At 38.1% G+C, this 23,435-nt stretch overlaps 1 protein-coding gene across 1 annotated transcript in view; it reads left to right on the top strand.

Moving 5' to 3' along the window:
* minar1 (membrane integral NOTCH2 associated receptor 1) overlaps positions 1 to 23,435 on the top strand; it is a 61,853-nt gene that overhangs the window by 3,456 nt on the left and 34,962 nt on the right. Inside the window, exon 3 of the mRNA XM_030125556.1 lies at positions 150 to 1,601. Coding sequence (XP_029981416.1) covers positions 150 to 1,601 — 1,452 coding nt within the window. The remainder of the gene's footprint in view (positions 1 to 149; positions 1,602 to 23,435) is intronic.

The following is a 23,435-nucleotide window of genomic DNA, read 5'->3' as shown; positions in this document are numbered from 1 at the left end:
TCTTAAGTGCATATAAATTCATCAGATCTGATTATTACAATTATCTGATTACTAACAGTTATTAGATTTATATAGTTATGGTTAATGGGTTTATGTAACTGTTGTTGTTTATTTTAAATGCAGCTCACTGTCAGTTTTTCCCGTTGTAGGTCATCACTGAGCGCAAACCGGGCCTTAAGGCGACTGAGGGCTACCATCGGAGGGAGCTGCACAAACCTGCCATGTTCTTCAACCACAGCTTTGAACTCCCCTACAACAACCCCTACTTTGAGCCCACCCTCAACTCCCCCCTCCAGGACCGACAGCGGGTGAAGCACGAGAGCCTTGACGACTTGCAGGCATCCACGTACTTTGGCCCGACCACCGTGTCTGAGTGTGTCAGCGGCCGAAAACTTGGGAATAAAATGGGGAAGCAGCCATCGTGGCCGGTGAAGAGCCTGAGTCTGAACACAGATGAAGGACCGCCGGACTTCGACAGGCCGTTTCTGAACAACAAACCTTACAATGAGCAGCATTTTCAGACTCTGAAGGAAAAGGTCGTAGCATCTCCATCTGGATTCGCAAAGAAAACTAATGGAATAAAAACAAAGGATACTGCACTGATGGCGAGTGGGACCGCAATTCTGGACAAACGAGAGGCAGCCAAAAGGTTCAAGAACATGAACAGTCCATCGTTCCAGGGCGGCGACATCTCACCCAGTGTTGGAACTCAAACTGAACAAGCCAACCAGAAGAAGAGGAAGGAATACCCTGCGAACTATCCCGACCGTGAGAGACACACCTTCAAACACTCGGATGAGGACGAGGAGATCATTAGCGACGACATTAGTGACATATTTCGCTTTCTGGACGACATGAGTGTCTGCGATTCTCTAGGCATTGTCCAGTCTTCTTGCTACAACAGTAATGGTTCTCTCTCTCAGGTTGGAACATTGAAGTCCGAAGGCGACAGCTCACCTGAACGCAACACGGTCAAACTGGCCAAGTCCAAACTGGACCGCCTCTTCCACTCACTGGAGAACACAGACGATGAGCTCAAATCCAGCGTCTGCAAACTGGTGATGAGGATCGGTGAGATCGAGAAAAAGCTGGAGTCATTGTCAGGCGTTCGCAGCGAGATCTCCCAGGTTCTGTCCAAACTCAACAAATTGGATGAGAAGATCCAGGACCCGGAGGCCAATGGGCGACACGGAGAGGCGGGCTCAGTGTCCGGCTCCACCCCCGACAAACCGCAACCTTCCACCCCTCGTCCACATCCAGAAGCTGCCATCTCCACTCGTGTGTTCCCGTGTCACACCACTGGCCACAACGGTAAATCGGATGGTGGCGTGGCGGCGGCAGCGGCTGTGGTTACGGCAGACTGGTGCTGCTCAGATGGCAGCAACGGCGACAGTCTCCGGGTGAAGGCCCTGAAGAAGAGCATGTTCACCAGGAGGTCATCACGCTCGCTCAATGAGGAGAACAGCGCCACCGAGTCCAAGGTTGCCAGCATTACCAACTCCCCTCGAGACTGGAGGACAGTGTCGTACTCCTGCCATTCTGCAGACGACAACAAAGACAAGGACAGAGATGTAAAGGACCGACACCGCAAAGCCAAAGAGGTACACACTCATGCATTCATTCATTCATTCATTCGTTCATCTACAGTGTCTGACATTGACCCTGTTTACATCCACACTAATACTCTGATCATTATCTGATTTGTGGAGTTATCAGATTATTATTAAGGATGTCCAATACCGATCCAAAGATCGGTATTGGCTGCTGATCTAATATTTTTTTAGAAGATTGGATTGGATTTAGTCATGAGATTGGGCCAATCTGGGCCTGGTTCCTGGGGGTGGGGTGGGGGGTAAACAAACATCCTGGTCCATCAAATTAAAGTTTCCGAAGGTAGGGAAAAGGAAAATTAGCTGCACAACAGCGGGAGGCTTAGAGGAATTAGTAAAGCGGTAGAATTAGTAGAGCTTTTGTGGATTTATTTGACCCGACCCAACTCGCCCTGCAAATAAACTAACATTCTTTCAGCCCGCCTCAAGCCAACTCACGAGTATCCCGCAGATCCGCGCATCACTAACATACAGCGCAGAACGCACTTCCATATAATACCTGGAAGAACCTGTCCATAGACCGGCTACAGCAGTGGCAAGCATATGGCCTGCGGGCCAAAACTGGTTTGCCAGAGATTCTAATTTGTCCCACAGTATGAATTTGGAAGGTGCAAAAATTACACGAAAGTTATTAAGACTCGGAGGTGTCATAGTTGTTTTAGTTCAGGTTCCACTTTCAGCCCAATTGTCATTTGAAGTAAAATAATAGTATAACAACCTATAAATAATGACTCCAAATTTAAATCAAAATTTCATTGTAATAAGTCGGTATCTGATCGGTATCAGCAAAAACTAATCCTAAAAAAAATCTGATTGGAAGCAAAAAAATCCAGATCAGGACATCGCATTCTCAATTATTTTTGAGAATGGGATCCCTCAGGGGACTGCCTTAGGCCCCATTAAATCTTTAAGGAAATATTGGTGTTTTTATCTCAAATCCTTACGAACAGGACATCTTACAGCTGTAGACATGGTGTGTCCCAATATTTATGTCCATATAATTAATAAACATCATTGTATCCATTAAGTTTAATGGGAGATTTTTCTTCCTAAGTGAGAAGTGACGAAAGTAGATGGTTAGATGTGGTAGAAAATTATTATTTACAGTCAGAGCAGGAAAAATATTTTTCAAATTTAGAGGTAGAACATTTAAAATCATAGTCATGGATAAAAAACAGAAACCAAATCAATGTTGAGAGAAATTATGTAAAATACTTCTCTGAGGTATTTTGGAAGCAAAGATAACAATTTAAACCAAACTAACCAAAGCAATGATATTTATCCCAATATAAAACTATATTCTGACATTTATCATTATAGTTTTGTTGAAAAGAAACACCTGAATTGAACGTGTCCCAGTACTTTTGTCCATATAATGTTTGATGCTGATGTCTGACTGTATCAGTACTAATGACACTAATAATGTACTAGTATGTATTTAAAGAAAAGACATAATAGACACATGAGCTTTGAGGCGGTTTGAGGATAAATATCTGTTTTCTACTGGAGTCGGCTGAATGTGTGAATAGCTGAGTTTCTCGGTAAAAGCCGGATGTGAACATCGCCACGGGGTTCTGCAGACTGATGGATGAATCCGTGTGAGTTTTAACACCGTGAATTCATTTGAATATTGATCAAACAGCTTGAATGTGTTGTCAAGGACGAGGACGAGTCTGTGTCAGAACAGAAAATTAGAAGCAGATGTTTATGTTCGACAGTCGAAGGGTTTTTCTGCAGGTTTTTATTCTTCTTTGGATGCATCGACGGTGGATCTGTTTAACTCCGACGCCACCGAGCTGTGAAACTCATTTCCTGGTTCTAACAGTCAGTAAACGGTGGAGTTTGTCTTTAATGAGGCATCAGTTCAGGTTCAGAAGGATTCAATTCATTTATTGAACCCTTAAACACCTAAAAACTATGTCTGTGGCTTCCAAGGGAATTTATGTCAACATTTAACCTTTACTAAGAGATTTATCCACATTTATTCTAATAATGTCCTCTGCATTTGGCATTTTTCAGTGTAAATCAATTAGATTAGACTAGATTACATTACATTACATTACATTACATACATTAGACTAGATTAGATAAAACTACATTAGATTAGATTAGATTACATTAAACTAGATTACATTACATTAGACTAGATTAGATTAGATTAGATTAGATTACATTTCATACATTAGACTAGATTAGATAAAACTAGATTAGATTATACTACATTAAACTAGATTAGATTACATTACATTAGATTAGACTAGATTAGATTACATTAAACTCGATTAGATTACATTACATTAGATTAAACTAGATTAGATTACATTAGATTAGACTAGATTAGATTACATTACATTAAACTAAATTATATTACATTAGACTAGATTAGATTACATTAGATTAGATTACATTAAACTAGATTAGATTACATTTCATTAGATTACACTAAATTAGATTACATTAGATTAGACTAGATTAGATTACATTAGATTAGACTAGATTGGATTAGATTAGATTCGACTAGATTACATTAGATTACATTAGACTATATTAGATTACATTAGATTAGATTAGACTAGATTAGATTACATTACATTACATTAAACTAGATTATATTAGATTACATTTCATTTCATTAGATTAGACTAAATTAGATTACATTAGATTAGACTAGATTAGATTACATTAGATTAGACTAGATTGGATTAGATTAGACTAGATTACATTAGATTACATTAGACTAGATTAGATTACATTATATTAGACTCGATTAGATTAAACTAGATTAGATTAGATTACATTAGATTAGACTAGGTTAGATTACGTTAGATTAGATTTACTTGATCCAACAACAGGGAAACTCAACAGTCATTGCAGCAACAGAATAAAGTGCAAGAGAAAGTGTACATGAATAAAGATAGTGCACAAAACAATAATAATAATAATAATAATAATAATAATAATAATAAACTATACCAACTATATACATTTTGACTACAGAGTGTAAAGTAAAGGTTAAATAAATAAATGAAATGAACCTTTTTTGCCTGAGATTTTAACACGTATCTGTCCTAACTATTTCATCCATTCTTGCTTAATTGCATCTGAGGTGAATAATCAGATGTTTATATTTTGCATCGTTGATCGTCTTCAGATCCAGTCTGAATTAACTGGATGAATCAATGAAACGCGGAGAAGACGACACATGGCGAATCCGTCAGTGGATGTGTAGCCTCGGACTGTGATTTTAGTGCTTATTCTGTTGATTTGTAACGCTGCAGACTCAGACGATGTAAAAATGATGTAACCAACAGTTGGTATAAATGTGTGTTTCTGCTTCAACCACAGCCACCGTTTTTCTACTGAAGGAAACGTCGACTTCTTCTGTCAGACGACGAATAAATCTGTCAAATTAGAGACGATAAATGTCCCAGTGGACGTGATGGTGCGCCTGTTTAAGGCTGTTCTACATCAGGTTCAGTTCTGTTTGTGACCTGTGGAGGTGAAACAGGCCAAAACAGACTTAGACTGAAACAGGCCAAAACAGCCTTAGACTGAAACAGGCCAAAACAGACTTAGACTGAAACAGGTCAAAACAGACTGAAACAGATTGAAACAGGCCGAAACAGACTTAGACTGAAACAGGCCAAAACAGATTTAAACAGATTAAAATAGGCCAAAACAGACTGAAACAGGCCAAAACAGACTGAAACAGGCCAAAACAGACTTAGACTGAAACAGGCCAAAACAGACTTAGACTGAAACAGGCCAAAACAGACTTAGACTGAAACAGGTCAAAACAGACTGAAACAGATTAAAACGGGCCGAAACAGACTTAGACTGAAACAGACCAAAACAGATTTAAACAGATTAAAACAGGCCAAAACAGACTGAAACAGGCCAAAACAGACTGAAACAGGCCAAAACGGACTTAAACAGATTAAAACGGGCCAAAACAGACTTAGACTAAAACAGGCCAAAACAGATTTAAACAGATTAAAACAGGCCAAAACAGACTGAAACAGGCCAAAACGGACTTAAACAGATTAAAACAGGCCAAAACAGACTTAGACTAAAACAGGCCAAAACAGACTGAAACAGATTAAAACAGGCCGAAACAGACTGAAACAGATTAAAACAGGCCAAAACAGACTTAGACTGAAACAGGCCAAAACAGATTTAAACAGATTAAAACAGGCCAAAACAGACTGAAACAGATTAAAACAGGCCAAAACAGACTTAGACTGAAACAGGCCAAAACAGATTTAAACAGATTAAAACAGGCCGAAACAGACTGAAACAGATTAAAACAGGCCAAAACAGACTTAGACTGAAACAGGCCAAACAGATTTAAACAGATTAAAACAGGTCAAAACAGACTGAAACAGATTAAAACGGGCCGAAACAGACTTAGACTGAAACAGACCAAAACAGATTTAAACAGATTAAAACAGGCCAAAACAGACTGAAACAGGCCAAAACAGACTGAAACAGGCCAAAACGGACTTAAACAGATTAAAACGGGCCAAAACAGACTTAGACTAAAACAGGCCAAAACAGATTTAAACAGATTAAAACAGGCCAAAACAGACTGAAACAGGCCAAAACAGACTGAAACAGGCCAAAACGGACTTAAACAGATTAAAACAGGCCAAAACAGACTTAGACTAAAACAGGCCAAAACAGACTGAAACAGATTAAAACAGGCCGAAACAGACTGAAACAGATTAAAACAGGCCAAAACAGACTTAGACTGAAACAGGCCAAAACAGATTTAAACAGATTAAAACAGGCCAAAACAGACTGAAACAGGCCAAAACGGACTTAAACAGATTAAAACAGGCCAAAACAGACTTAGACCAAAACAGGCCAAAGCAGACTGAAACAGACTAAAACAGACCAAAACAGGCCAAAGCAGACCAAAACACACTAAAACAGACTGAAACAGATTAAAACAGGCCGAAAGAGACTAAACAAAAACAGGCCAAAACAGACTTAGACTAAAACAGGCCAAAGCAGACTAAAACAGAACAAAACAGACTGAAACAGGCCGAAACAGACTGAAAGAGACTAAAACAGACCAAAACAGACCAAAACAGGCCAAAACAGACTAAACAGACCAAAACAGATTAAAACAGGCCGAAAGAGACTAAACGAAAACTAAAACAGGCTAAAACAGGTCAAAACAGACTAAAACAGGCTAAAAAAAAATAGAACTAAGACAGACTGAAACAGGCTAAACAAAGACTACAACAGGCCAAAACAGACCTAAAACAGACCAAAACAGATTAAAACAGGCCGAAAGAGACTAAACGAAAACTAAAACAGGCTAAAACAGGCCAAAACAGACTAAAACAGGCTAAAAAAAAATAGAACTAAGACAGACTGAAACAGGCTAAACAAAGACTACAACAGGCCAAAGCAGACTAAAACAGACCAAAACAGATTAAAACAGGCCGAAAGAGACTAAATGAAAACTAAAACAGGCTAAAACAGGCCAAAACAGACTAAAACAGGCTAAAAAAAAATAGAACTAAGACAGACTGAAACAGGCTAAACAAAGACTACAACAGGCCAAAACAGACTAAAACAGGCTAAAAAAAAAAAGACTAAAACAGGTCAAAACAGACTAAAACAAGCTAAAAAAAAAAGACTAAAACTGGTTAAACAGACTGAAACAGGCACTGAAACAGGCTAAGAAAAGAAGTTTTAAACTGGCTAGAACAGACTAAAACAGACCAAAACAGATTAAAACAGGCTGAAACAGACTAAACGAAGACTACAACAGGCCAAAACAGACTAAAACAGGCTAAAAAAAGACTAAAACAGACTAAAACAGGCCAAAACAGACTAAAACAGGCAAAAAAATAGAAGAAAGACAGACTGAAACAGGCTAAATAAAGACTACAACAGGCCAAAACAGACTAAAAAAAGACTAAAACAGACTAAAACAGGCCAAAACAGACTAAAACTAGAAGCACTCGGAGAGCACAGACCTCTGCCAAGGCTGATCAGTGGCCCCCCCCGTGGGCCCCCCCACCCCCGATCACCACCAAAATTGAATCATTTCTTCCTTATCCCATTTCCAACAAACCCTGAAAATTTCATCCAAATCTGTCCATAACTTTTTGAGTTATGTTGCACACTAATGGACAGACAAACAAACAAACAAACAAACAAACAAACAGACAAACAAACAAACCCTGGCAAAAACATAACCTCCTTGGCGGAGGTAATAAGCTAAAAAACAAACAAACAAACAAAAAGACTAAAACAGGTTAAACAGACTAAAACAGACTGAAACAGGCACTGAAACAGGCTAAGAAAAGAAATTTTAAACTGGCTAAAACAGACCAAAACAGATTAAAACAGGCTGAAACAGACTAAATGAAGACTAAAACAGGCTAAAACAGGCCAAAACAGACTAAAACAGGCTAAAAAAAAAAAAAAAAAGACTAGAACAGGTTAAACAGACTAAAACAGGCTAAGAAAAGAAATTTTAAACTGGCTAAAACAGACTGAAACAGTCTAAGACAGGCTTAAACAGACTAAAACAAGCTAAAACAGACTGAAATGGGCTAAAACTAAAACAGGCTTAGATAATCTAAAACAAGCTCAAACAGACTAAACAGCCTAAACAGATTAAAACTGAAACAAACTATAACAAATTAAATCAGGCTATAACAGACAAAAACTTAAACAGGCTAAAACTAAAACACACTAAAACAGACTAAAACAGGCTAAATCAGGCTATGGAAAACTAAAACAACGCTCATGTTTTAATGAGCAGCTGACCCTCCAAAATGGAAAGACTAATTGGATGCTACAGTTTTGTTTTTTCTTATCTTTACTTTTTTTCATGGATGGATGAAAGTAGCAGTAATAGGATGAACCTGGTGGATGTTCATATGTCAGATCTGATCAGTTTTCAGAAAAATCGAACATCAGATAATTCGATAATTGAATAGAGTTGAAGCAGACGACTGAAGGCTGGAGTTGAATGTTCAGTCTGAGTCTGGAGGCATTTTAGATTCACACTGAGGAACAAACAGCATGAAATGTTCATGTTTAACAACATTTCTTGTATCAGCTCAAGTTTGTTTGATGAGTTGGGAAAATAAATGATGAAGCACATACGGATTTCCCTCGAAAACCTAGATTTAAATCTGTTACGGACCTTATAATGTCCATGAATGTTGTAAATGGATAAGTAACATCCATCGACAGCAGCAGGTAGACGATGTGAGATATTTAAGTCTTCAGATTCAGCCGTTTTATCTTCAGTCTGCACATGTCGTACCACACTTTATTAGATCTGTGTCGCACGGCGATGCTGCAACAAACTGATAAGACTCTGAAATCTCCCAGTCTGTTGAAGAAACTGACTGGATTACATCATAAACATGAAATGCATCATAAAATGTAGATGAGGCTGAGCTGGAGCAGGAGGGTGTTACTGATGTGTAACTGAGGAAAAACTGCAGGATAGACTGGATGGACGAGGAAGTACATGAAAAACATAAAAGAGAAACGATTTTCTTCTACTGTTTGTTTTCTGAGCGCATTGTGGTGCAGGTTATTGAATGTACCTTGTCTGAACCCCCCCCCCCCCCCCCAAGTTAAATTACCCACAGATTGTCCATAAAACAGGTGTATTGTGTCCATTATTAGGACCAGGTTGGACATTTTTGGACATCTTAGATTGTACCGCTCAATCTCCATCTGCTGCCTCTGATTGGTCCATGTTGTTCTGTCGTTTCCTTTTAGAAACACATGATAAACTGATGTTGTGTGGATTTGTTTCTGGTATTATTTGTTATAGGTATTATTTGTGCGAATGTGGTATACAACATTTTGTTCATGCTTTCTTATATTCTTCATTTCATAGGTCTTATGTATCTCATTGTTGTGTTTTGTTTTTTTCTTTTTTTGTAGTTTTGTTTGTTTGTTTGTTTGTTTTCTCTCTCTTCTGCCCAGTTTACTCAGTTCTGGTTGTAGTTATTGTCACCATTATAATTGTCTCCATGGTTGTTGCTGTTTGTATTGTTGATACTTTCTTGTGAGGGTCTTCGCCGCCTTCTTCTCTCTTGTTCTCTCCCCTTCTTCTACCCCCCACCCCCCCCACCCCCCATGTCAGGTCCGGCATCGAAATGTGGTTCAACAAAACTCATAATAAACACAGTAGAATATCAAAGGGTGCTTCATATACTTTATGAAGTTACCCTTGGCAAAGCAAATTTGTTCAGCACCAAAAGGAACCAGACTACCATTCTGCTGTTAGGACGCTGGACAAGACAAGTAGGGAAAAAAAAAAAAAAAGTAGTGTGAGATACTCCCTGGTAAAATGTCCAAATAAAAGAGGATACACAAGCAAAGGTGTTAAAAAAATGGGCAATGATGACTGGGAGTACAGTTGGTGTCGGCTGCTACCTTATCGGTACAGACAGCTGCCTGTCAGCCAGCTGAACCAATTAAAGAAAGAAAAAGAGAAAAAACAAAACAAAACACATGATAAAGCCTACACTGACATTCTGTTTGTCACATTATACTTGACTGATAGTGCTGCTTGGTAAATCTGGGCCTAAACAGGGGGATTATGGGTATTGGACCTCACCTGGCATCTACACCAGTGTTTATCAAACTTGGGGTCGCAACCCAACGTGGAGTCGCCTGGAATTCAAATGAGGTCGCCTGAAATTTCTAGTGATTGATTAAAAAAAAAAAAAAAATACTAATATATTTTTTGATTATTCAATATATATTTCATTATAATTAAAACACCACATAGTTTTCATAATAAAAATCAAGTAAAAAAAAAAAAAGCAGGATATAATATCTGAGAGGACATATCTTGATTGACCTGATCATGTGACTGCGTGCGTTACTACGTTTCAACCTGCCCGGACACAGTCACAGTCAGAAAACCAGACGGAATAGAAAATGGAAAGATTTCTTGGCCCACCTGGCCCCAATAAGACAAAATACAGGGGTTGGACAAAATATGGAAACACCTTAAAAAAATCAACAAAAATATAATTTAATATGGTGTAGGTCCGCCTTTTTCGGCAATTACAGCCTCAATTCTCCGAGGTATTGATTCATACAACTTGTGAATTGTTTCCAAAGGAATTTTAAGCCATTCTTCAGTTAGAATACCCTCCAACTCTTTTAGAGACGACGGCGGTAGAAATCGACGTCTTACTTGAATCTCTAAAACTGACCATAAATGCTCAATAATGTTGAGGTCTGGGGACTGTGCCGGCCATACGAGATGCTCAACTTCATTAGAATGTTCCTCAGGCCATTCTTTAACAATTCTAGCTGTATGGATTGGGGCATTATCATCTTGAGGTGAAGGTGTTTCCATTATTTTGTCCAACCCCTGTAGATGTCCCTTAAAAGAAGTTTAAAACAAGGTTGATACTTAAGGAAAAAGCACTATTTTTTTTTTCAAGAGAAACTGAGAAGCAGACACCAAAAAGAGGCATTGTGTACATTATATAACCTAAGTGTCATCTAAAATTAATGTTTATTTGCAGCATAGTATAACAAACTATTACATGGTCAAAAACAAATTAATTTTAGCTACAAAAATGTCTCCGTTTTGAATGTCTGGGGTCACCAGAAATTTGTGATGTTAAAATGGGGTCAGGAGACAAAAAAGGTTGGAACCACAGATCTACACACTGGAGTTTGGATCCTGCTTATTTTTATGTAACATCTTTGAATCCAGAAGTGACCATATTTGGACAAAATGGTGGAGCTGTGGGGGGTGAGCTAATGCTAAGGAAGTACTAAATGCTAACTTATAGAAACAGTTAAACTAACATTCATTCAATATTTGCGTAACAAAGTCTTCTTAAGTCTTGTTAATGTCATGTGTTGATGACGGCTACAGTCAAGCTGATGAACTTTATTCAATGAACAAATGCTTCAAACACAAATTATGTTAATTTTTTAATCAATAATTTCTAAATGGAGCAGCTCCAAATAAAACCAATGAGACCAGACTGAATGCTTTGAAATAATAATAATTGACTGAGTATATTTACAGAGAAATTCAGTGTAAGTCAACGGGACACACTGGTTTATGGAGTAGCATCTAGTGGCCGTCAGCGGTATTACAACTTCAACAGAACATAATCAACTGTTGACCGTTAAACTGAGACCAAAGTGCACAGATGCACTGATGCGTCCTCATCCATGGAGACGGGATGAAAGCATCACAGTGAAATGTCAGAGCAACTCAGCAGGTGTTTAACACACTGGTCATTTCCCGTTGACCTTTAAACCGAAGCCAAATGGAGCAGACGGTCATTGAAATGGGCCCTGAGATGCCACCGCCACCACTGCCTTTCGCTTTGTAAGCACATCTTTCAGACAGTTGAACATCAAGTCAGAACCATGGAATAAAACCACCTCCAGTCGTATTCATTATGAATATACAGTGGGTTCACTACATGATCACTGAGAAACCTTCAGAAAATACTTCATCAAACACACATACTCAGATTTATCTCAACACAGATCAGTGTCAGGACCCGATCTGCACTGGAAACCACATTTAGTTCCGTGTCTTCACCCTGTAAAACCTGACCCATCAAAAACTAGCCACAAAATTAGATTTTTTACCCCTACCCCTGAACTTTTTCCATTGGCTTGAATTGAGCAAAACAAATCTGCCAATGGAGCAAGTGAAAATGATCTTGGTAAGATTTCTTGAAATCAGATTTTCCAGATCTATTGTCTAAAAATCAGTTCTTATATCTCACTGAAAAGCTCCTCTTTAGATGATTATGTCATTTTAAGTGTGATGAGATATTTTGACTAGAAATGAGAAAAATGCACTGGTAAGATTTAGATTTTTGCAGTGTCATTACATTTTGGAAAACGTAGGTCAAAGTTATAATTTTGTAAACATTTCTAAAATCATTTTTTTCCCATTTACTTATAATGGCTGAAATGTGTCTATGCTGTTTATGTCTATTCTGACATCACCATATGCATAAACATGATGACATCAGCTGGATCGATGCCAAAATAAGCTACAATACGAGCAAGGGGCGGGGTTTGTTGTACCTGGCACCACTTGTTTGGAATTGAGAGGTTTATTGGACCTTTAAACAAAATCCAAGCAAAACATTTTGCCATATTTTTTTGTTTATGATATATTTTTGTATCATATTTGGGTATTTTTATTAAGTACCTTATATACCTGCAGTATCATATTTTATACACACGTTTAACACAGTTTACCTGTACTATAAAGAATCACATTGATCCATATTTTGATGGTTTAGAACATGTAAACGGTTACAGATATTAATATAGTTCCAATTGATCACTGATAGAAGTCATATATGGACTTTCATTTGGGTCCATGACCTTTGACCTTGAGAGACCTTGAAGGGTCAAACTCAAGGTCACCAGTATCTACATTTCAACAACCTTCTCGGACACTACTGGTCGGATTCATTTCTAATTACCTCTGCCTAAGAGGTTATGTTTTTGCTGGCGTTGGCCTGTCTTTCTGTCTGTCTGTCTGTCCGTGTGCAAGATAACTCAAAAAGTTGTGGACGGATTTGGATGAAAATGTCAGGAAATGTTGATACTGGCACACGGAACAAATGATTAAATTTTGGTGGTGATCGGGGGTGGGGGGGGGGCACTGATCTGCCTTGGCGGAGGTCTGCGCTCTCCGAGTGCTTTTCTAGTTTTATGAGGGGGGGGGCTGAAAAGTTCATAGCCTGACTAAGAAAGGGTTATTCCACAGCAATGAAACTGTACATACATTAAATTCAACCTTTTCTGATACTAACTGCATGGTTTCCTTCCAGATAAACCCACATTGGATAAATAATTTAAGACTTTGAAAAATAGTATTACAGACATTTCATGAAAATGCTTGCTTTTCACCCCTCCCTCGTTCTCCCTACCCCTCTTGAATTCAGCCTCCCAGTTTTGCACAGCTGATAAAGCTGGAGCATCCTCCCCTGTAGCAACCATGTCAGCCTGAATGTCCGTGGGGTCTAACCCCTTTTTCTGCATTTGATAAGACTACGGTACCACGGATGGTTCACCAAATGTCTCTGGTACTACTTTTCAAAGTACTAAATTATTTATCCAATGTGGGTTTATCTGGAAGGAAACCATGCAGTTAGTATCAGGAGAGGTTGAATTTAATGTATGCAAAGTTTCATTGCTGTGGAATAACTCCTTCATAGTCAGGCTATGAACTTTTTCAGCCCCCCCTCATATATGTATCTTCCTCGGGACAATATCTACAAAGTTTGTTCACAGTTTTGACAAATTGTGATTTTGGAAGTTTTGATGATTTTTTTTTAATCTTTAAAATGTGCCTTTCCTTCTGATGGTCCATATTTTGATGGTTTATAACACCTAAATGGCTACAGATATCAATATAGTTCCTCAGGGTTTCTGCGGGTCATTATAAAAGCATTCAAAGTCATGAAATAGATTTTGTGAAAATTAAGGCCTTAAATGTCATTTAAAAAGCAATAAATTCAATGTCAGAAGGCATTAAAAATTTAAATACACTTGATGGGGAAAAAGCATTGTTATTCACGATTTATTTTGATTATATAAACATTTAATAATTTTGATGGGAGGTATTGTGTGATGATTGACAGGTAGAACCATTTAATTGGCTATTGTTTACAGCCGGTGCACAAAGTCACAACAAAGGACGCTTGAAATGCAACGTGCTGAGAGTGTGTTCATGCTGTGGTGAAAGAGTGGAGGGAATATTAGCAAATGTCAGAAAGATGGGAAAATGCAAGTTTCAGCAGAAGTGATTGGAGGAGGAGGAACTATTCAGAACCTGGTTAAAGCCTGTGGATGGTAAATGTATATATAAAACTATATATAAAACTGTATCTGCAGTTGGACATGGGCATTAAATTGGCATTAAAAAGGGCATTAAAAACCATTAAATTAGATTTGCTGTTATCTGCAGAAACCCTGTTCCTATTGATCACTGATAGAAGTCATATATGGACTTTAGTTGAATTAGTTGAGTTCTCCTCCAGTGAAAGTCCCGCCCACTTCTATATTTAGATTGATGTGCATCCAGACGAGAGCCCGACTGATTAATTAGCCGGCCGATTAATCGGGCCGATTATAGCGTATCACCAATTAATCAACATCGGCCAATATGTAGCCGATATATTAACTTTTTTTGCCGCACGGAGATTCTGTCGCTCGCTGCTCCTGTGTGTGTGTGTGTGTGTGTGTGTGTAGGTGTAGGTGTGTGTGTGTGTGTGTGTGTACTGGCCAGAGAATAAGAGGAACTTTAAAGTGAGTTAGTTTCACTTTCACTCCTGCTCGGACAATGACGCTATCACCCCTCCCACACACAATCACATAATCATGGAGCTACCCCCCCACGCTCTGACAAGGATGGACTGCTTATCCCCCCCGTCTTATGAAGTATTCACCCCCCCACACACATACCCATGTCCGTGCACTTCCTGTCTACCTCACAGTTTCATTCTGCAGGCAGGCCTGGGTGTTAATAGTGTAGGGGAGACTGGGGACAGTTGGAACACAGGTCAGTTGTAACTCTTACAGTTGCTCCAATCAGGAACAACTTAGGACTCACCTAATTCACTCTGCACATGCTCAGTTTAGTCCTTAGTCCACATAAGAAGTTGTAGTGCCGTGAAGCAGACACATCCAAATTTGAGAGTGAAAACATAATTTTGTGGTCAGTCACATTTTTTGCTCTAATTATTTTTGTGATTGCATAGTTTGCATTTGAAAGTTGTGTAAATTATATTTGTGAGATAAACACAGATTTATGCAACTGTTTATCCACCTGTTAACAGTTATCTGATATAAGATTATTATATCCTGTGTAGATCAGTGTTCTTATTTCATATATCAGCCAATATATCGGTTATCGGCCAATATCGGATATCGGCTTTTTTTTGCCTCCAATATCGGCATCGGCAATCGGCCCCAAAAATCCCATATCAGTCGGGCTCTAATCCAGACCACAGGACTGGAACATAGAACAGAACCTGACAGCCTCATACATTTAACTGGGACTGATTCACATAGAACATGACGCTGACATACAGGGACACTGGAACTGTTTTTTCTTTATATAACATGATAAATTTCTCCAATGTGAGTCTAATCAAGGATTATCTTCTGTTTATTAAAGCCTTTTATGAACTATGAGTCACTAAAGGACCACGAGACCTACTTTTTTCAGGCACAAAACCAGTAGAAATAAGTCAAAACTATTGCATGTAAGGCTTGGATTCACTGCAGACTGCTCTGGTAGGCAGACAGCATCAATGTATGGATAGAAGTCATTAATATTCATTCAGTCGGTGCAAAATGGGCCACTTCCTCTGCAAATAAACCTCACAGCAAAAAACCACTAATTCATAAAAGACCAGCGTAATTATACTGAGTTAATTTCAACCTGTTACTGATTCTTGGTAGAACATTTCGATGAGATACAGAGACATTGGTCCTATTTTTATTTATTTATTTTTTTTATATGGGTTAACGGTGGACCGATGTGGACCTGGACTGAATCCAGACCTAGTTTTCCTTTCGTATCCCTGACTCAGCTGGAGTCGTTCTGTTTCTCTGTAAACTTGGGTTTTTTTTCTCCAGCTGCACTGGCCTGAATGTGGCTTCATCCGTCAATAAAATAAACCACGCCCCTCAGATATCAGTGATCAGAAAGGACAGCATCTTATTATTGATCTGAGCTCCGACCTTCTCATGTTTGTGTATTTTGACTATGGCTTCTGCTTTAAAGGTTTAACTAGCGCGTTGACCTGTGGGAATCCACGGGTTCTAGACGCAGTAGAGCTGATAAAATGGGGAGCAGAACAATGCTTACTGATCAAAATTAATGATTTTTTTTTTTTATCAAATATTGAGTCCACAAATTGGACCCAAATATGGACATTAAATCTCCCTAGGTGTCAGAGCATTAGATGTGAAAGCATGTGTGTAAATGGTCTTCTATAGACTATAAATAAAGACACTGTGTTAAATACGTCGATCCCAGTGGTTTTTCTAATCCACACACGTGGTTTTTTGGTGGTCTCACGTGGTGTCATTCCAGGTTTGGTGTGGAACCCATCGTGTCCACTGGTGTTACATGCAGAACCGGAACATTTAAATGCAAATAAATTGTGAGTGATTTTTCAACAGTGGATATTTTATTAAACACTCTGCCTTCAATAATTTGTTCAATTCCCAAAAAGTACCTGTGAGAGAAAATAGAGATATTAAAAAAAATAAGTGTGTAATCTTCGTGTCCTTTTGACTGAGTTAGATACAGGTTTTTTTTTTTATTAAATATAATGTAAAATAATATAAAAATGTGTTTTATCTGAAAAATAGTTTCTCTTTTATCCCAGTAAGTATTTATTTTCAAAACAGACCCAAAGTGCTTCCAGACTTCATAACATTAGTCTACAGTGGTCCCTTGTTTATCGCGGGGGTTACGTTCTAAAAATAACCCGCTATAGGCGAAATCCGCAAAGTAGTCAGCTTTATTTTTTACAATTATTATATATGTTTTAAGGTTGTAAAACCCCTCACCACACACTTTATACACTTCTCTCAGACAGGAATTAACATTTTCTCACATTTCTCTCTTGTTTAAACACTCTCAAAGTTAAAACCTTCGTAGATTTTAAAAAATAAGTACAGTACAGTACCTTCCTTCAGCATGTCCAGAAGTCCAAATTTTTGTGCGATGGTTAGCATCTTCCTCTGCCTTTTGGGTGCGACCACAGGTGCCTTTGTTGGTGCAGAACATTTCGTTGGCATTGTGGATTTTGTCAGGGAGAAAACTTGCAAACATACAGCACTTCAGAGTCACGCTGCGAGCGATCGAACATTTATGTAAATTTGGCGAGCTGAACGGATTCTGTACTGTACAGGAGACACGGCACGGAGGAGATTGATTGACTATGGTCTACAGTCCCTTAGCCAATCAGGACGCAGAACACAATGCGTGTTCATACGCTGTAAAAAAAAAAAAAAAAAAAAAAAAAGCATGCAAAATTGCACCAAAAAAATCCGCAAAACAGCAAGGCTGCGAAAGGTGAACTGCATTATAGTGAGGGACAACTGTTCATCTGGTTTTTAATTTTTAGCCCACATGTGCTGTTTTTAGGACCAGTTTCACAGAAGCACCCATTTACATTGTCCCAACTTTTGTGATAAATGTAGCTGTAAAAGTTCAGAAATGAAAGTGTCGAGTCACCAGAACCACCTTTGGACCTTGAACTGGATCTGAGTGGATTTTCAGACGTCGTTGTGTTAATTTTTTAAATTTCTAGATGCAGTAAAACCTACAGGCTTCCAGACATTCGCTCTAATGCTTTAACGAAGTGCATACTAAGTAGATTAATGGACGAGCTGGTTGTAAATCGTAGCCACATTAATAATTGATCATTTTCTAACGTTGTTATGCAACTGTAATGACCTCAGCGTGTTTTACGGCATCCTCGTTCCTTCTTCCCGTTGGAGTCGTGTCGTCGACAGAACAAACGGACACTATGGTGGTGGTTGGACTCGTCTGCCTCTTTGTGTTCGTCTGCCAGTGATCAACAAACACCAGCTGGAACTGAGAAGTGAAGCTGCTATTCTGAGCTCAGGCTGATCCAGGGTCTGATTCACGACTCATTCTCCCACGAGACTGGAACTAATCAAACCGGGTTTTTACGTGTACGTGAACCAGTCGACTGTCATTCCTGCACAAACTGAAGATTTAAAGTCGACTTATAGAACCATAAAACCATCATTATCCCTAATTATATTAGATTTATTCTATTTTTATATATATAAATCAGCCTGTAGGGTTTTCTTTTTTTTATGCTCTTTTTACTGATATTTTCATGGTTCACATGTTTATTTCCATAGCAATTCACAATTCTCATCCATTTATCTAAAAATTACAATTTAAACTCACATCGATACTTCCGTGACTCTACTAACAATACAAATAAGGATGATTGGTCCTCTCTCAGCAATATCAAAGATGTAATTTTTACAATACAACATTAAGAACTAAACTCCCTAGAACAGGAATGCTGCGGTCCACATTTGTGATATTTAAAAAAAATAATAAAATAAAATAGAAAACATCTATACAAAAGGGTTTAAAAGGAGAAAAAAAATGGGTGAAATGGACATAAGACATGGTCTTCGATAAATGATGGTCAAACTGGGTTTTCTGTTTTCATTGTCTTAAACACTTGGCTGTCCTTTATGTCCTACAGATTTTTGTGGAATGTTCTTTGTTTTGACGGTGAGCAAAATGCTTTTATGTATTTTTGTCTTTTGTATAATTGTCATCATGTTACATCAGTAATTAAATGTCCATCTGGTTTGTTCAACTTTGAGTCAAAATGACCAAAACTTGACCTTTAAAGGAGTGATATTTTTCTTTTTAAAGTGGAATTCTTCACTTTCCAACATTCCCCTGGTCTCCATAAACTGTAAATACTCTGCTGGGGTCTGAATTCTTCATTCATTCAACTCCACAGGTCCATCTTCAACCCTATTTCTGAGTAATGACACCAGAAAGGTGGTTTGGAGCGCTGGCCCTGTAAATGCACATGAGCCACTACAGGCCCCGCCCCCTCCAGGTTATTGGCTGTGCTGCTCTGTCCCATTCAACCAACAACTGAACATTTTAGGTAATGGGCTCCAAGTTTGGACATATTTTCAGGCTGGACTACAACCGCTGCTGCTGACAAACAATTATGGAGAAATACTGGAGAAATGTTCATCTGAAGTCTGGACCTTATATGTGCAAATGTCATGACGGAACTAGTTATAAAATATAACAAATTAAGCAGGAATTAAAACAGGTTGGAGAAATCCACAAGATTTTTGTCCAAATGAATATAAAGACAGTTTTGCAGCAGCTGGAGGGTTCATATTCAAACTGCATGAACTATTAGTGTCCAAATACACAAAGAAATGAACCACAGACTCAGAAAAGTGGGTTTAGACAAATATGAGCCCTTTAAGCTTTAATCCTTAAAGACGAAGAAGTGTTTATGTCGTGACCGGATGAATTTTTCTCTACTTTTAGCCTTTCTTAAGTCACCATTTATTATTATACTATCCTCTGAATTTTGCATTTTTTTCAGTGTAAATCATGTATTTTTCTATATTTAATTTGATTCATTGATCATGTAGATTGTTACGCCCCGGCCTAGGGGTTTACCAGGGCGAACATAATGCGCTCACTTTGTCCCCTCCCAGCTCCCAAGCACACACGTCAGTCACAAACTAAGATTCACAATATTTATTATTACTACTTTTGTTTTAAACAACTAAGGAAGGGTTAGGGGAGGGAGCGGCTAAAACAACAAACAAAATATCTTCTTTACAGTTTAAACTAAATTACCTACTCAAAATAAATGCACGAAATAAAATACAGCAAACTTGCCTAAACTTCCTAACCAAAAACAGGAGAAAACGAGAAAACAAAAGAGCCGACCTCCCCTACCAGAAAAAGGTTCAATTTAACAAAAACTATTTACAAATACAAACAATTGAATTTTTCAGGAGCACACGAAGACTGACGGTCACACATACGAACACAGGGTTGAGAGCTGGCAGGAGGCAAGAGAGAGCGCGGACGGAAGCTCCAGGGCCATTTTTAAAGGGCCGGGCAATCATGCTCCACCAATCAGCAACCTGCAACAAACAGACACAAAAGGAGCACAGCACACCTACAGGACGGGGGAGAGCACACACACACTAAACAGAAAACTTATATACATATACAGATAAATAGACAAATTATGACCCAGGGTCATAACAGATGTTCATAAAAGCTCAGAGTAAATTTAAAAGTTATTATATCAAAAACATAGAAAACTGAAGAAAAAGTGACTTTTTCAGTAAAATCTTGATATTTAATAGACCAACCTTTTAACAAACTCCAAGCAAAATATTTTATCATATTATTTTGTTCATGATATATTTTTGTGTCACATTTGGGCGTTTTTTTTTTTTTTTTATAAAGTACCTTATATACCTGCAGCATCAAATTTGATCCACACATTTTTAACACAGTTTAACGGTACTATAAAGAATCAATTATCAAGTAACTATGCGTTGTTTCAGTACATGAAATACTTCTATAAAAAAAAAAGACTAATAATACAAATGTTCTTCTTAATCTATTAAGACCTAGTGCTACTTTTGTGTCAGTTCCCAAATTTTTTTATGTTTAACCTTTCTTAAGTGATTTATCACCATTTATTGTAATATTATTATGCTTCTTTTGCATTTTTTCAGCATAAATCGTGTAATTTCCTGTATTTAATTCACTGATCATGTAGATGTTCATAAAAGCACAGATTAAAGTTGAGGGTTATTATATCAGAAACAGAGAAAACTGCAGAAAAAGTGACTTTTTCAGTCAAATCTCTCATTAACTGAACATAAACCCAGTGTGTCCATCCACTGTCATTGATCCAGTTCTATGGGTTTTACTGGTGAATCAATGTTGTAGAAGATGACGGTGTTTCCACGGTAACTACAGAGCCTCTGAACGTCCAAGTGGGTCATATCTGATGACCATGAAAAGATGAATAACTGTATTTTACACCAATTACTGATATGTATTGATAGGATTAGTGGCTCAACACGTATTGAACAGTTTAGATCAGTAGATGGTTTTGGTCATCAGTGGATGTTTGGGTCTTTATGGGTTAAAGAAATAGTGTTTTGACAATAATTATGATGGTTATTGACTCATGAACTGTTTTGTTCTGACATCTTTGAATCATGTCGACTTCACTGACTGTACGGTGACTCACAATGGACACAAAATACTTTTTGCATTTAATTATGGCATTACAGTGAAGCTCATCATTGGCCTTTTGAATAGAAAATGACATTTTATTAAATTGCACAAGTGTGTGAAATTTTGTCATATTTGGAAAAGAAAATCTCAGTGACTCTGACCTTTAGACTCATCCTTTGATTCATCCTTTTGTGAACATTTGTGTCCAGTTTGTGGAAAAAAGACGGACATGTGACTTATGTCTCAGGGGTGTTAGGATGATTGCACAGAAACCTGAGGATGTAATACCACTGGTGCAGAGACATGAAAACCTGATTCTGTTTCATAGAGAACACGGCGTTCTAATAGTTGAACGACTCTTCAGCGACCGACAGACGAGTTTAAGACGAGTCACGACACATTTAATTAAGGCTTTTCTTACAGTGAAAGTCCACATCCACCTCCAGCTCAACACAACACTGATGAAAACACTAATTTCTATTTACACTCTGTGGATTTCTGTCATTTTTAACTGCGGTTGTGGTATAGAGGCTGTGTTTGTTTTACTAATTGGAAATGTTATTTTACTGGTATAGAAAACAGAATTCTTTGCAGTTTGATTCTTCTTCAAGATCTGGTAGAAAGATGGATGACACTGGTCTACAAGTTAAATGCTTCCAGAATAAAAGTAGTGAAATTTTACCATGTGTGAGTCACTGATAAAGACAAATCCAGTCCTAAATGCTGGTTGGCTGAAGTTTCCAAGATACAGACTTGGGTCAAAATGTGAAATTCGACAATTATCGAGAGAATGTGTTTAACTCCACAGGAATATTAGTGTCAGAGGGTCAGTGGATCTGTTGGTAATTGGATTTTCTTTTCAGAAACAAAAGAAAAACTAGTGGTTAATTGAATTTTGTTTGAAAATAGATGAATTAAAATTGTATTTCAAGGCATTTTTCTTTTTAGTGTCAAAACAGATAAACCAAATTTAAAAAACGGATTGATTTTTGTTTCCTTTTTTCTGTTACAACCCAAAAGGTGAAACATATTTACACAGGACACCGGAGTCAAAGGGTGTAATTCAAAACAACATTTTATTATATTTAATCTATTTTTGTTTCATTCTCGTCGATTCACTTCTTTTGTTGGAAACAAGCTGCTTTTAACTGAGCATCGTCCAAACCCCTTTTAAACCCCATGCCCAAAGTGACAAAAGAAAAGACCAGAGTGGACCAGCAAAATAAACATGAGGACGGTGCGCTGGACAGGCCGACCCTATACAGGGCCGTAGAAGCTACCAGCACACCGCTACCCTATCAAAAAAAAACAAACCACAAAATAAGCCCTAATGAAAGAAAAGCGAAAACAGGACGTCCGGATCCACCTGGCCAAACAAAAAGAGGAAAGCTAACAAAGGGCTAACAAAAGCCCCGCTGGCGTGGAGCAACTTGTGTGGAGTGGAGTGAAGCAGATACGCGCCTCAACGTGCGCGCTCCGGACATCGGCATCGCTGGAGGAGAGAGCAGGAGGCGAGAGAGAGCGAGAGCCCAACGCCGGTCCAATTTAAAGGCTTTGCCGGTGGGAAAACCAAGTGGCCACCTATTAAAAAACACACTAAATACGTAATATTTTACAAAATATGTTATCAAGGTAAAAAAAACAAAAAAACAGAGAGCAATAATCACCCAGAAGTCAAGTAAGAATTATAACAAAAAACCCACAAAAGACAAAGGGGAGAAAAATAAAAGTGCGTCAGAACATAACACTTTCTAATAACAAAAAAGAAAGTCACTACCTGACAAATATGAAAAACGGACCAAAAACGGCTGTTTTTTTTTCATTTTCTAAGATTGGATGTCATCATTTTGAAGGACAGAGCGCTAATGCCATCGAGGTCACAAAGATTTTTATGTACGAAGGCTTTGTATCTTCCAGTTCGTACGAATTCTGGACATCGTTGATATGCTCCCTCCACAAATGTCTATGAACTTCAAATTTCATACAAACAGGAAGAT

Source organism: Sphaeramia orbicularis, chromosome 3 (assembly GCF_902148855.1).
Source record: "Sphaeramia orbicularis chromosome 3, fSphaOr1.1, whole genome shotgun sequence".
In the NCBI taxonomy this organism is placed as follows: domain Eukaryota; kingdom Metazoa; phylum Chordata; class Actinopteri; order Kurtiformes; family Apogonidae; genus Sphaeramia; species Sphaeramia orbicularis.
The sequence above is the reverse complement of the archived record's forward strand: the minus strand, read 5'-3'. Positions and strand labels throughout refer to the sequence as shown.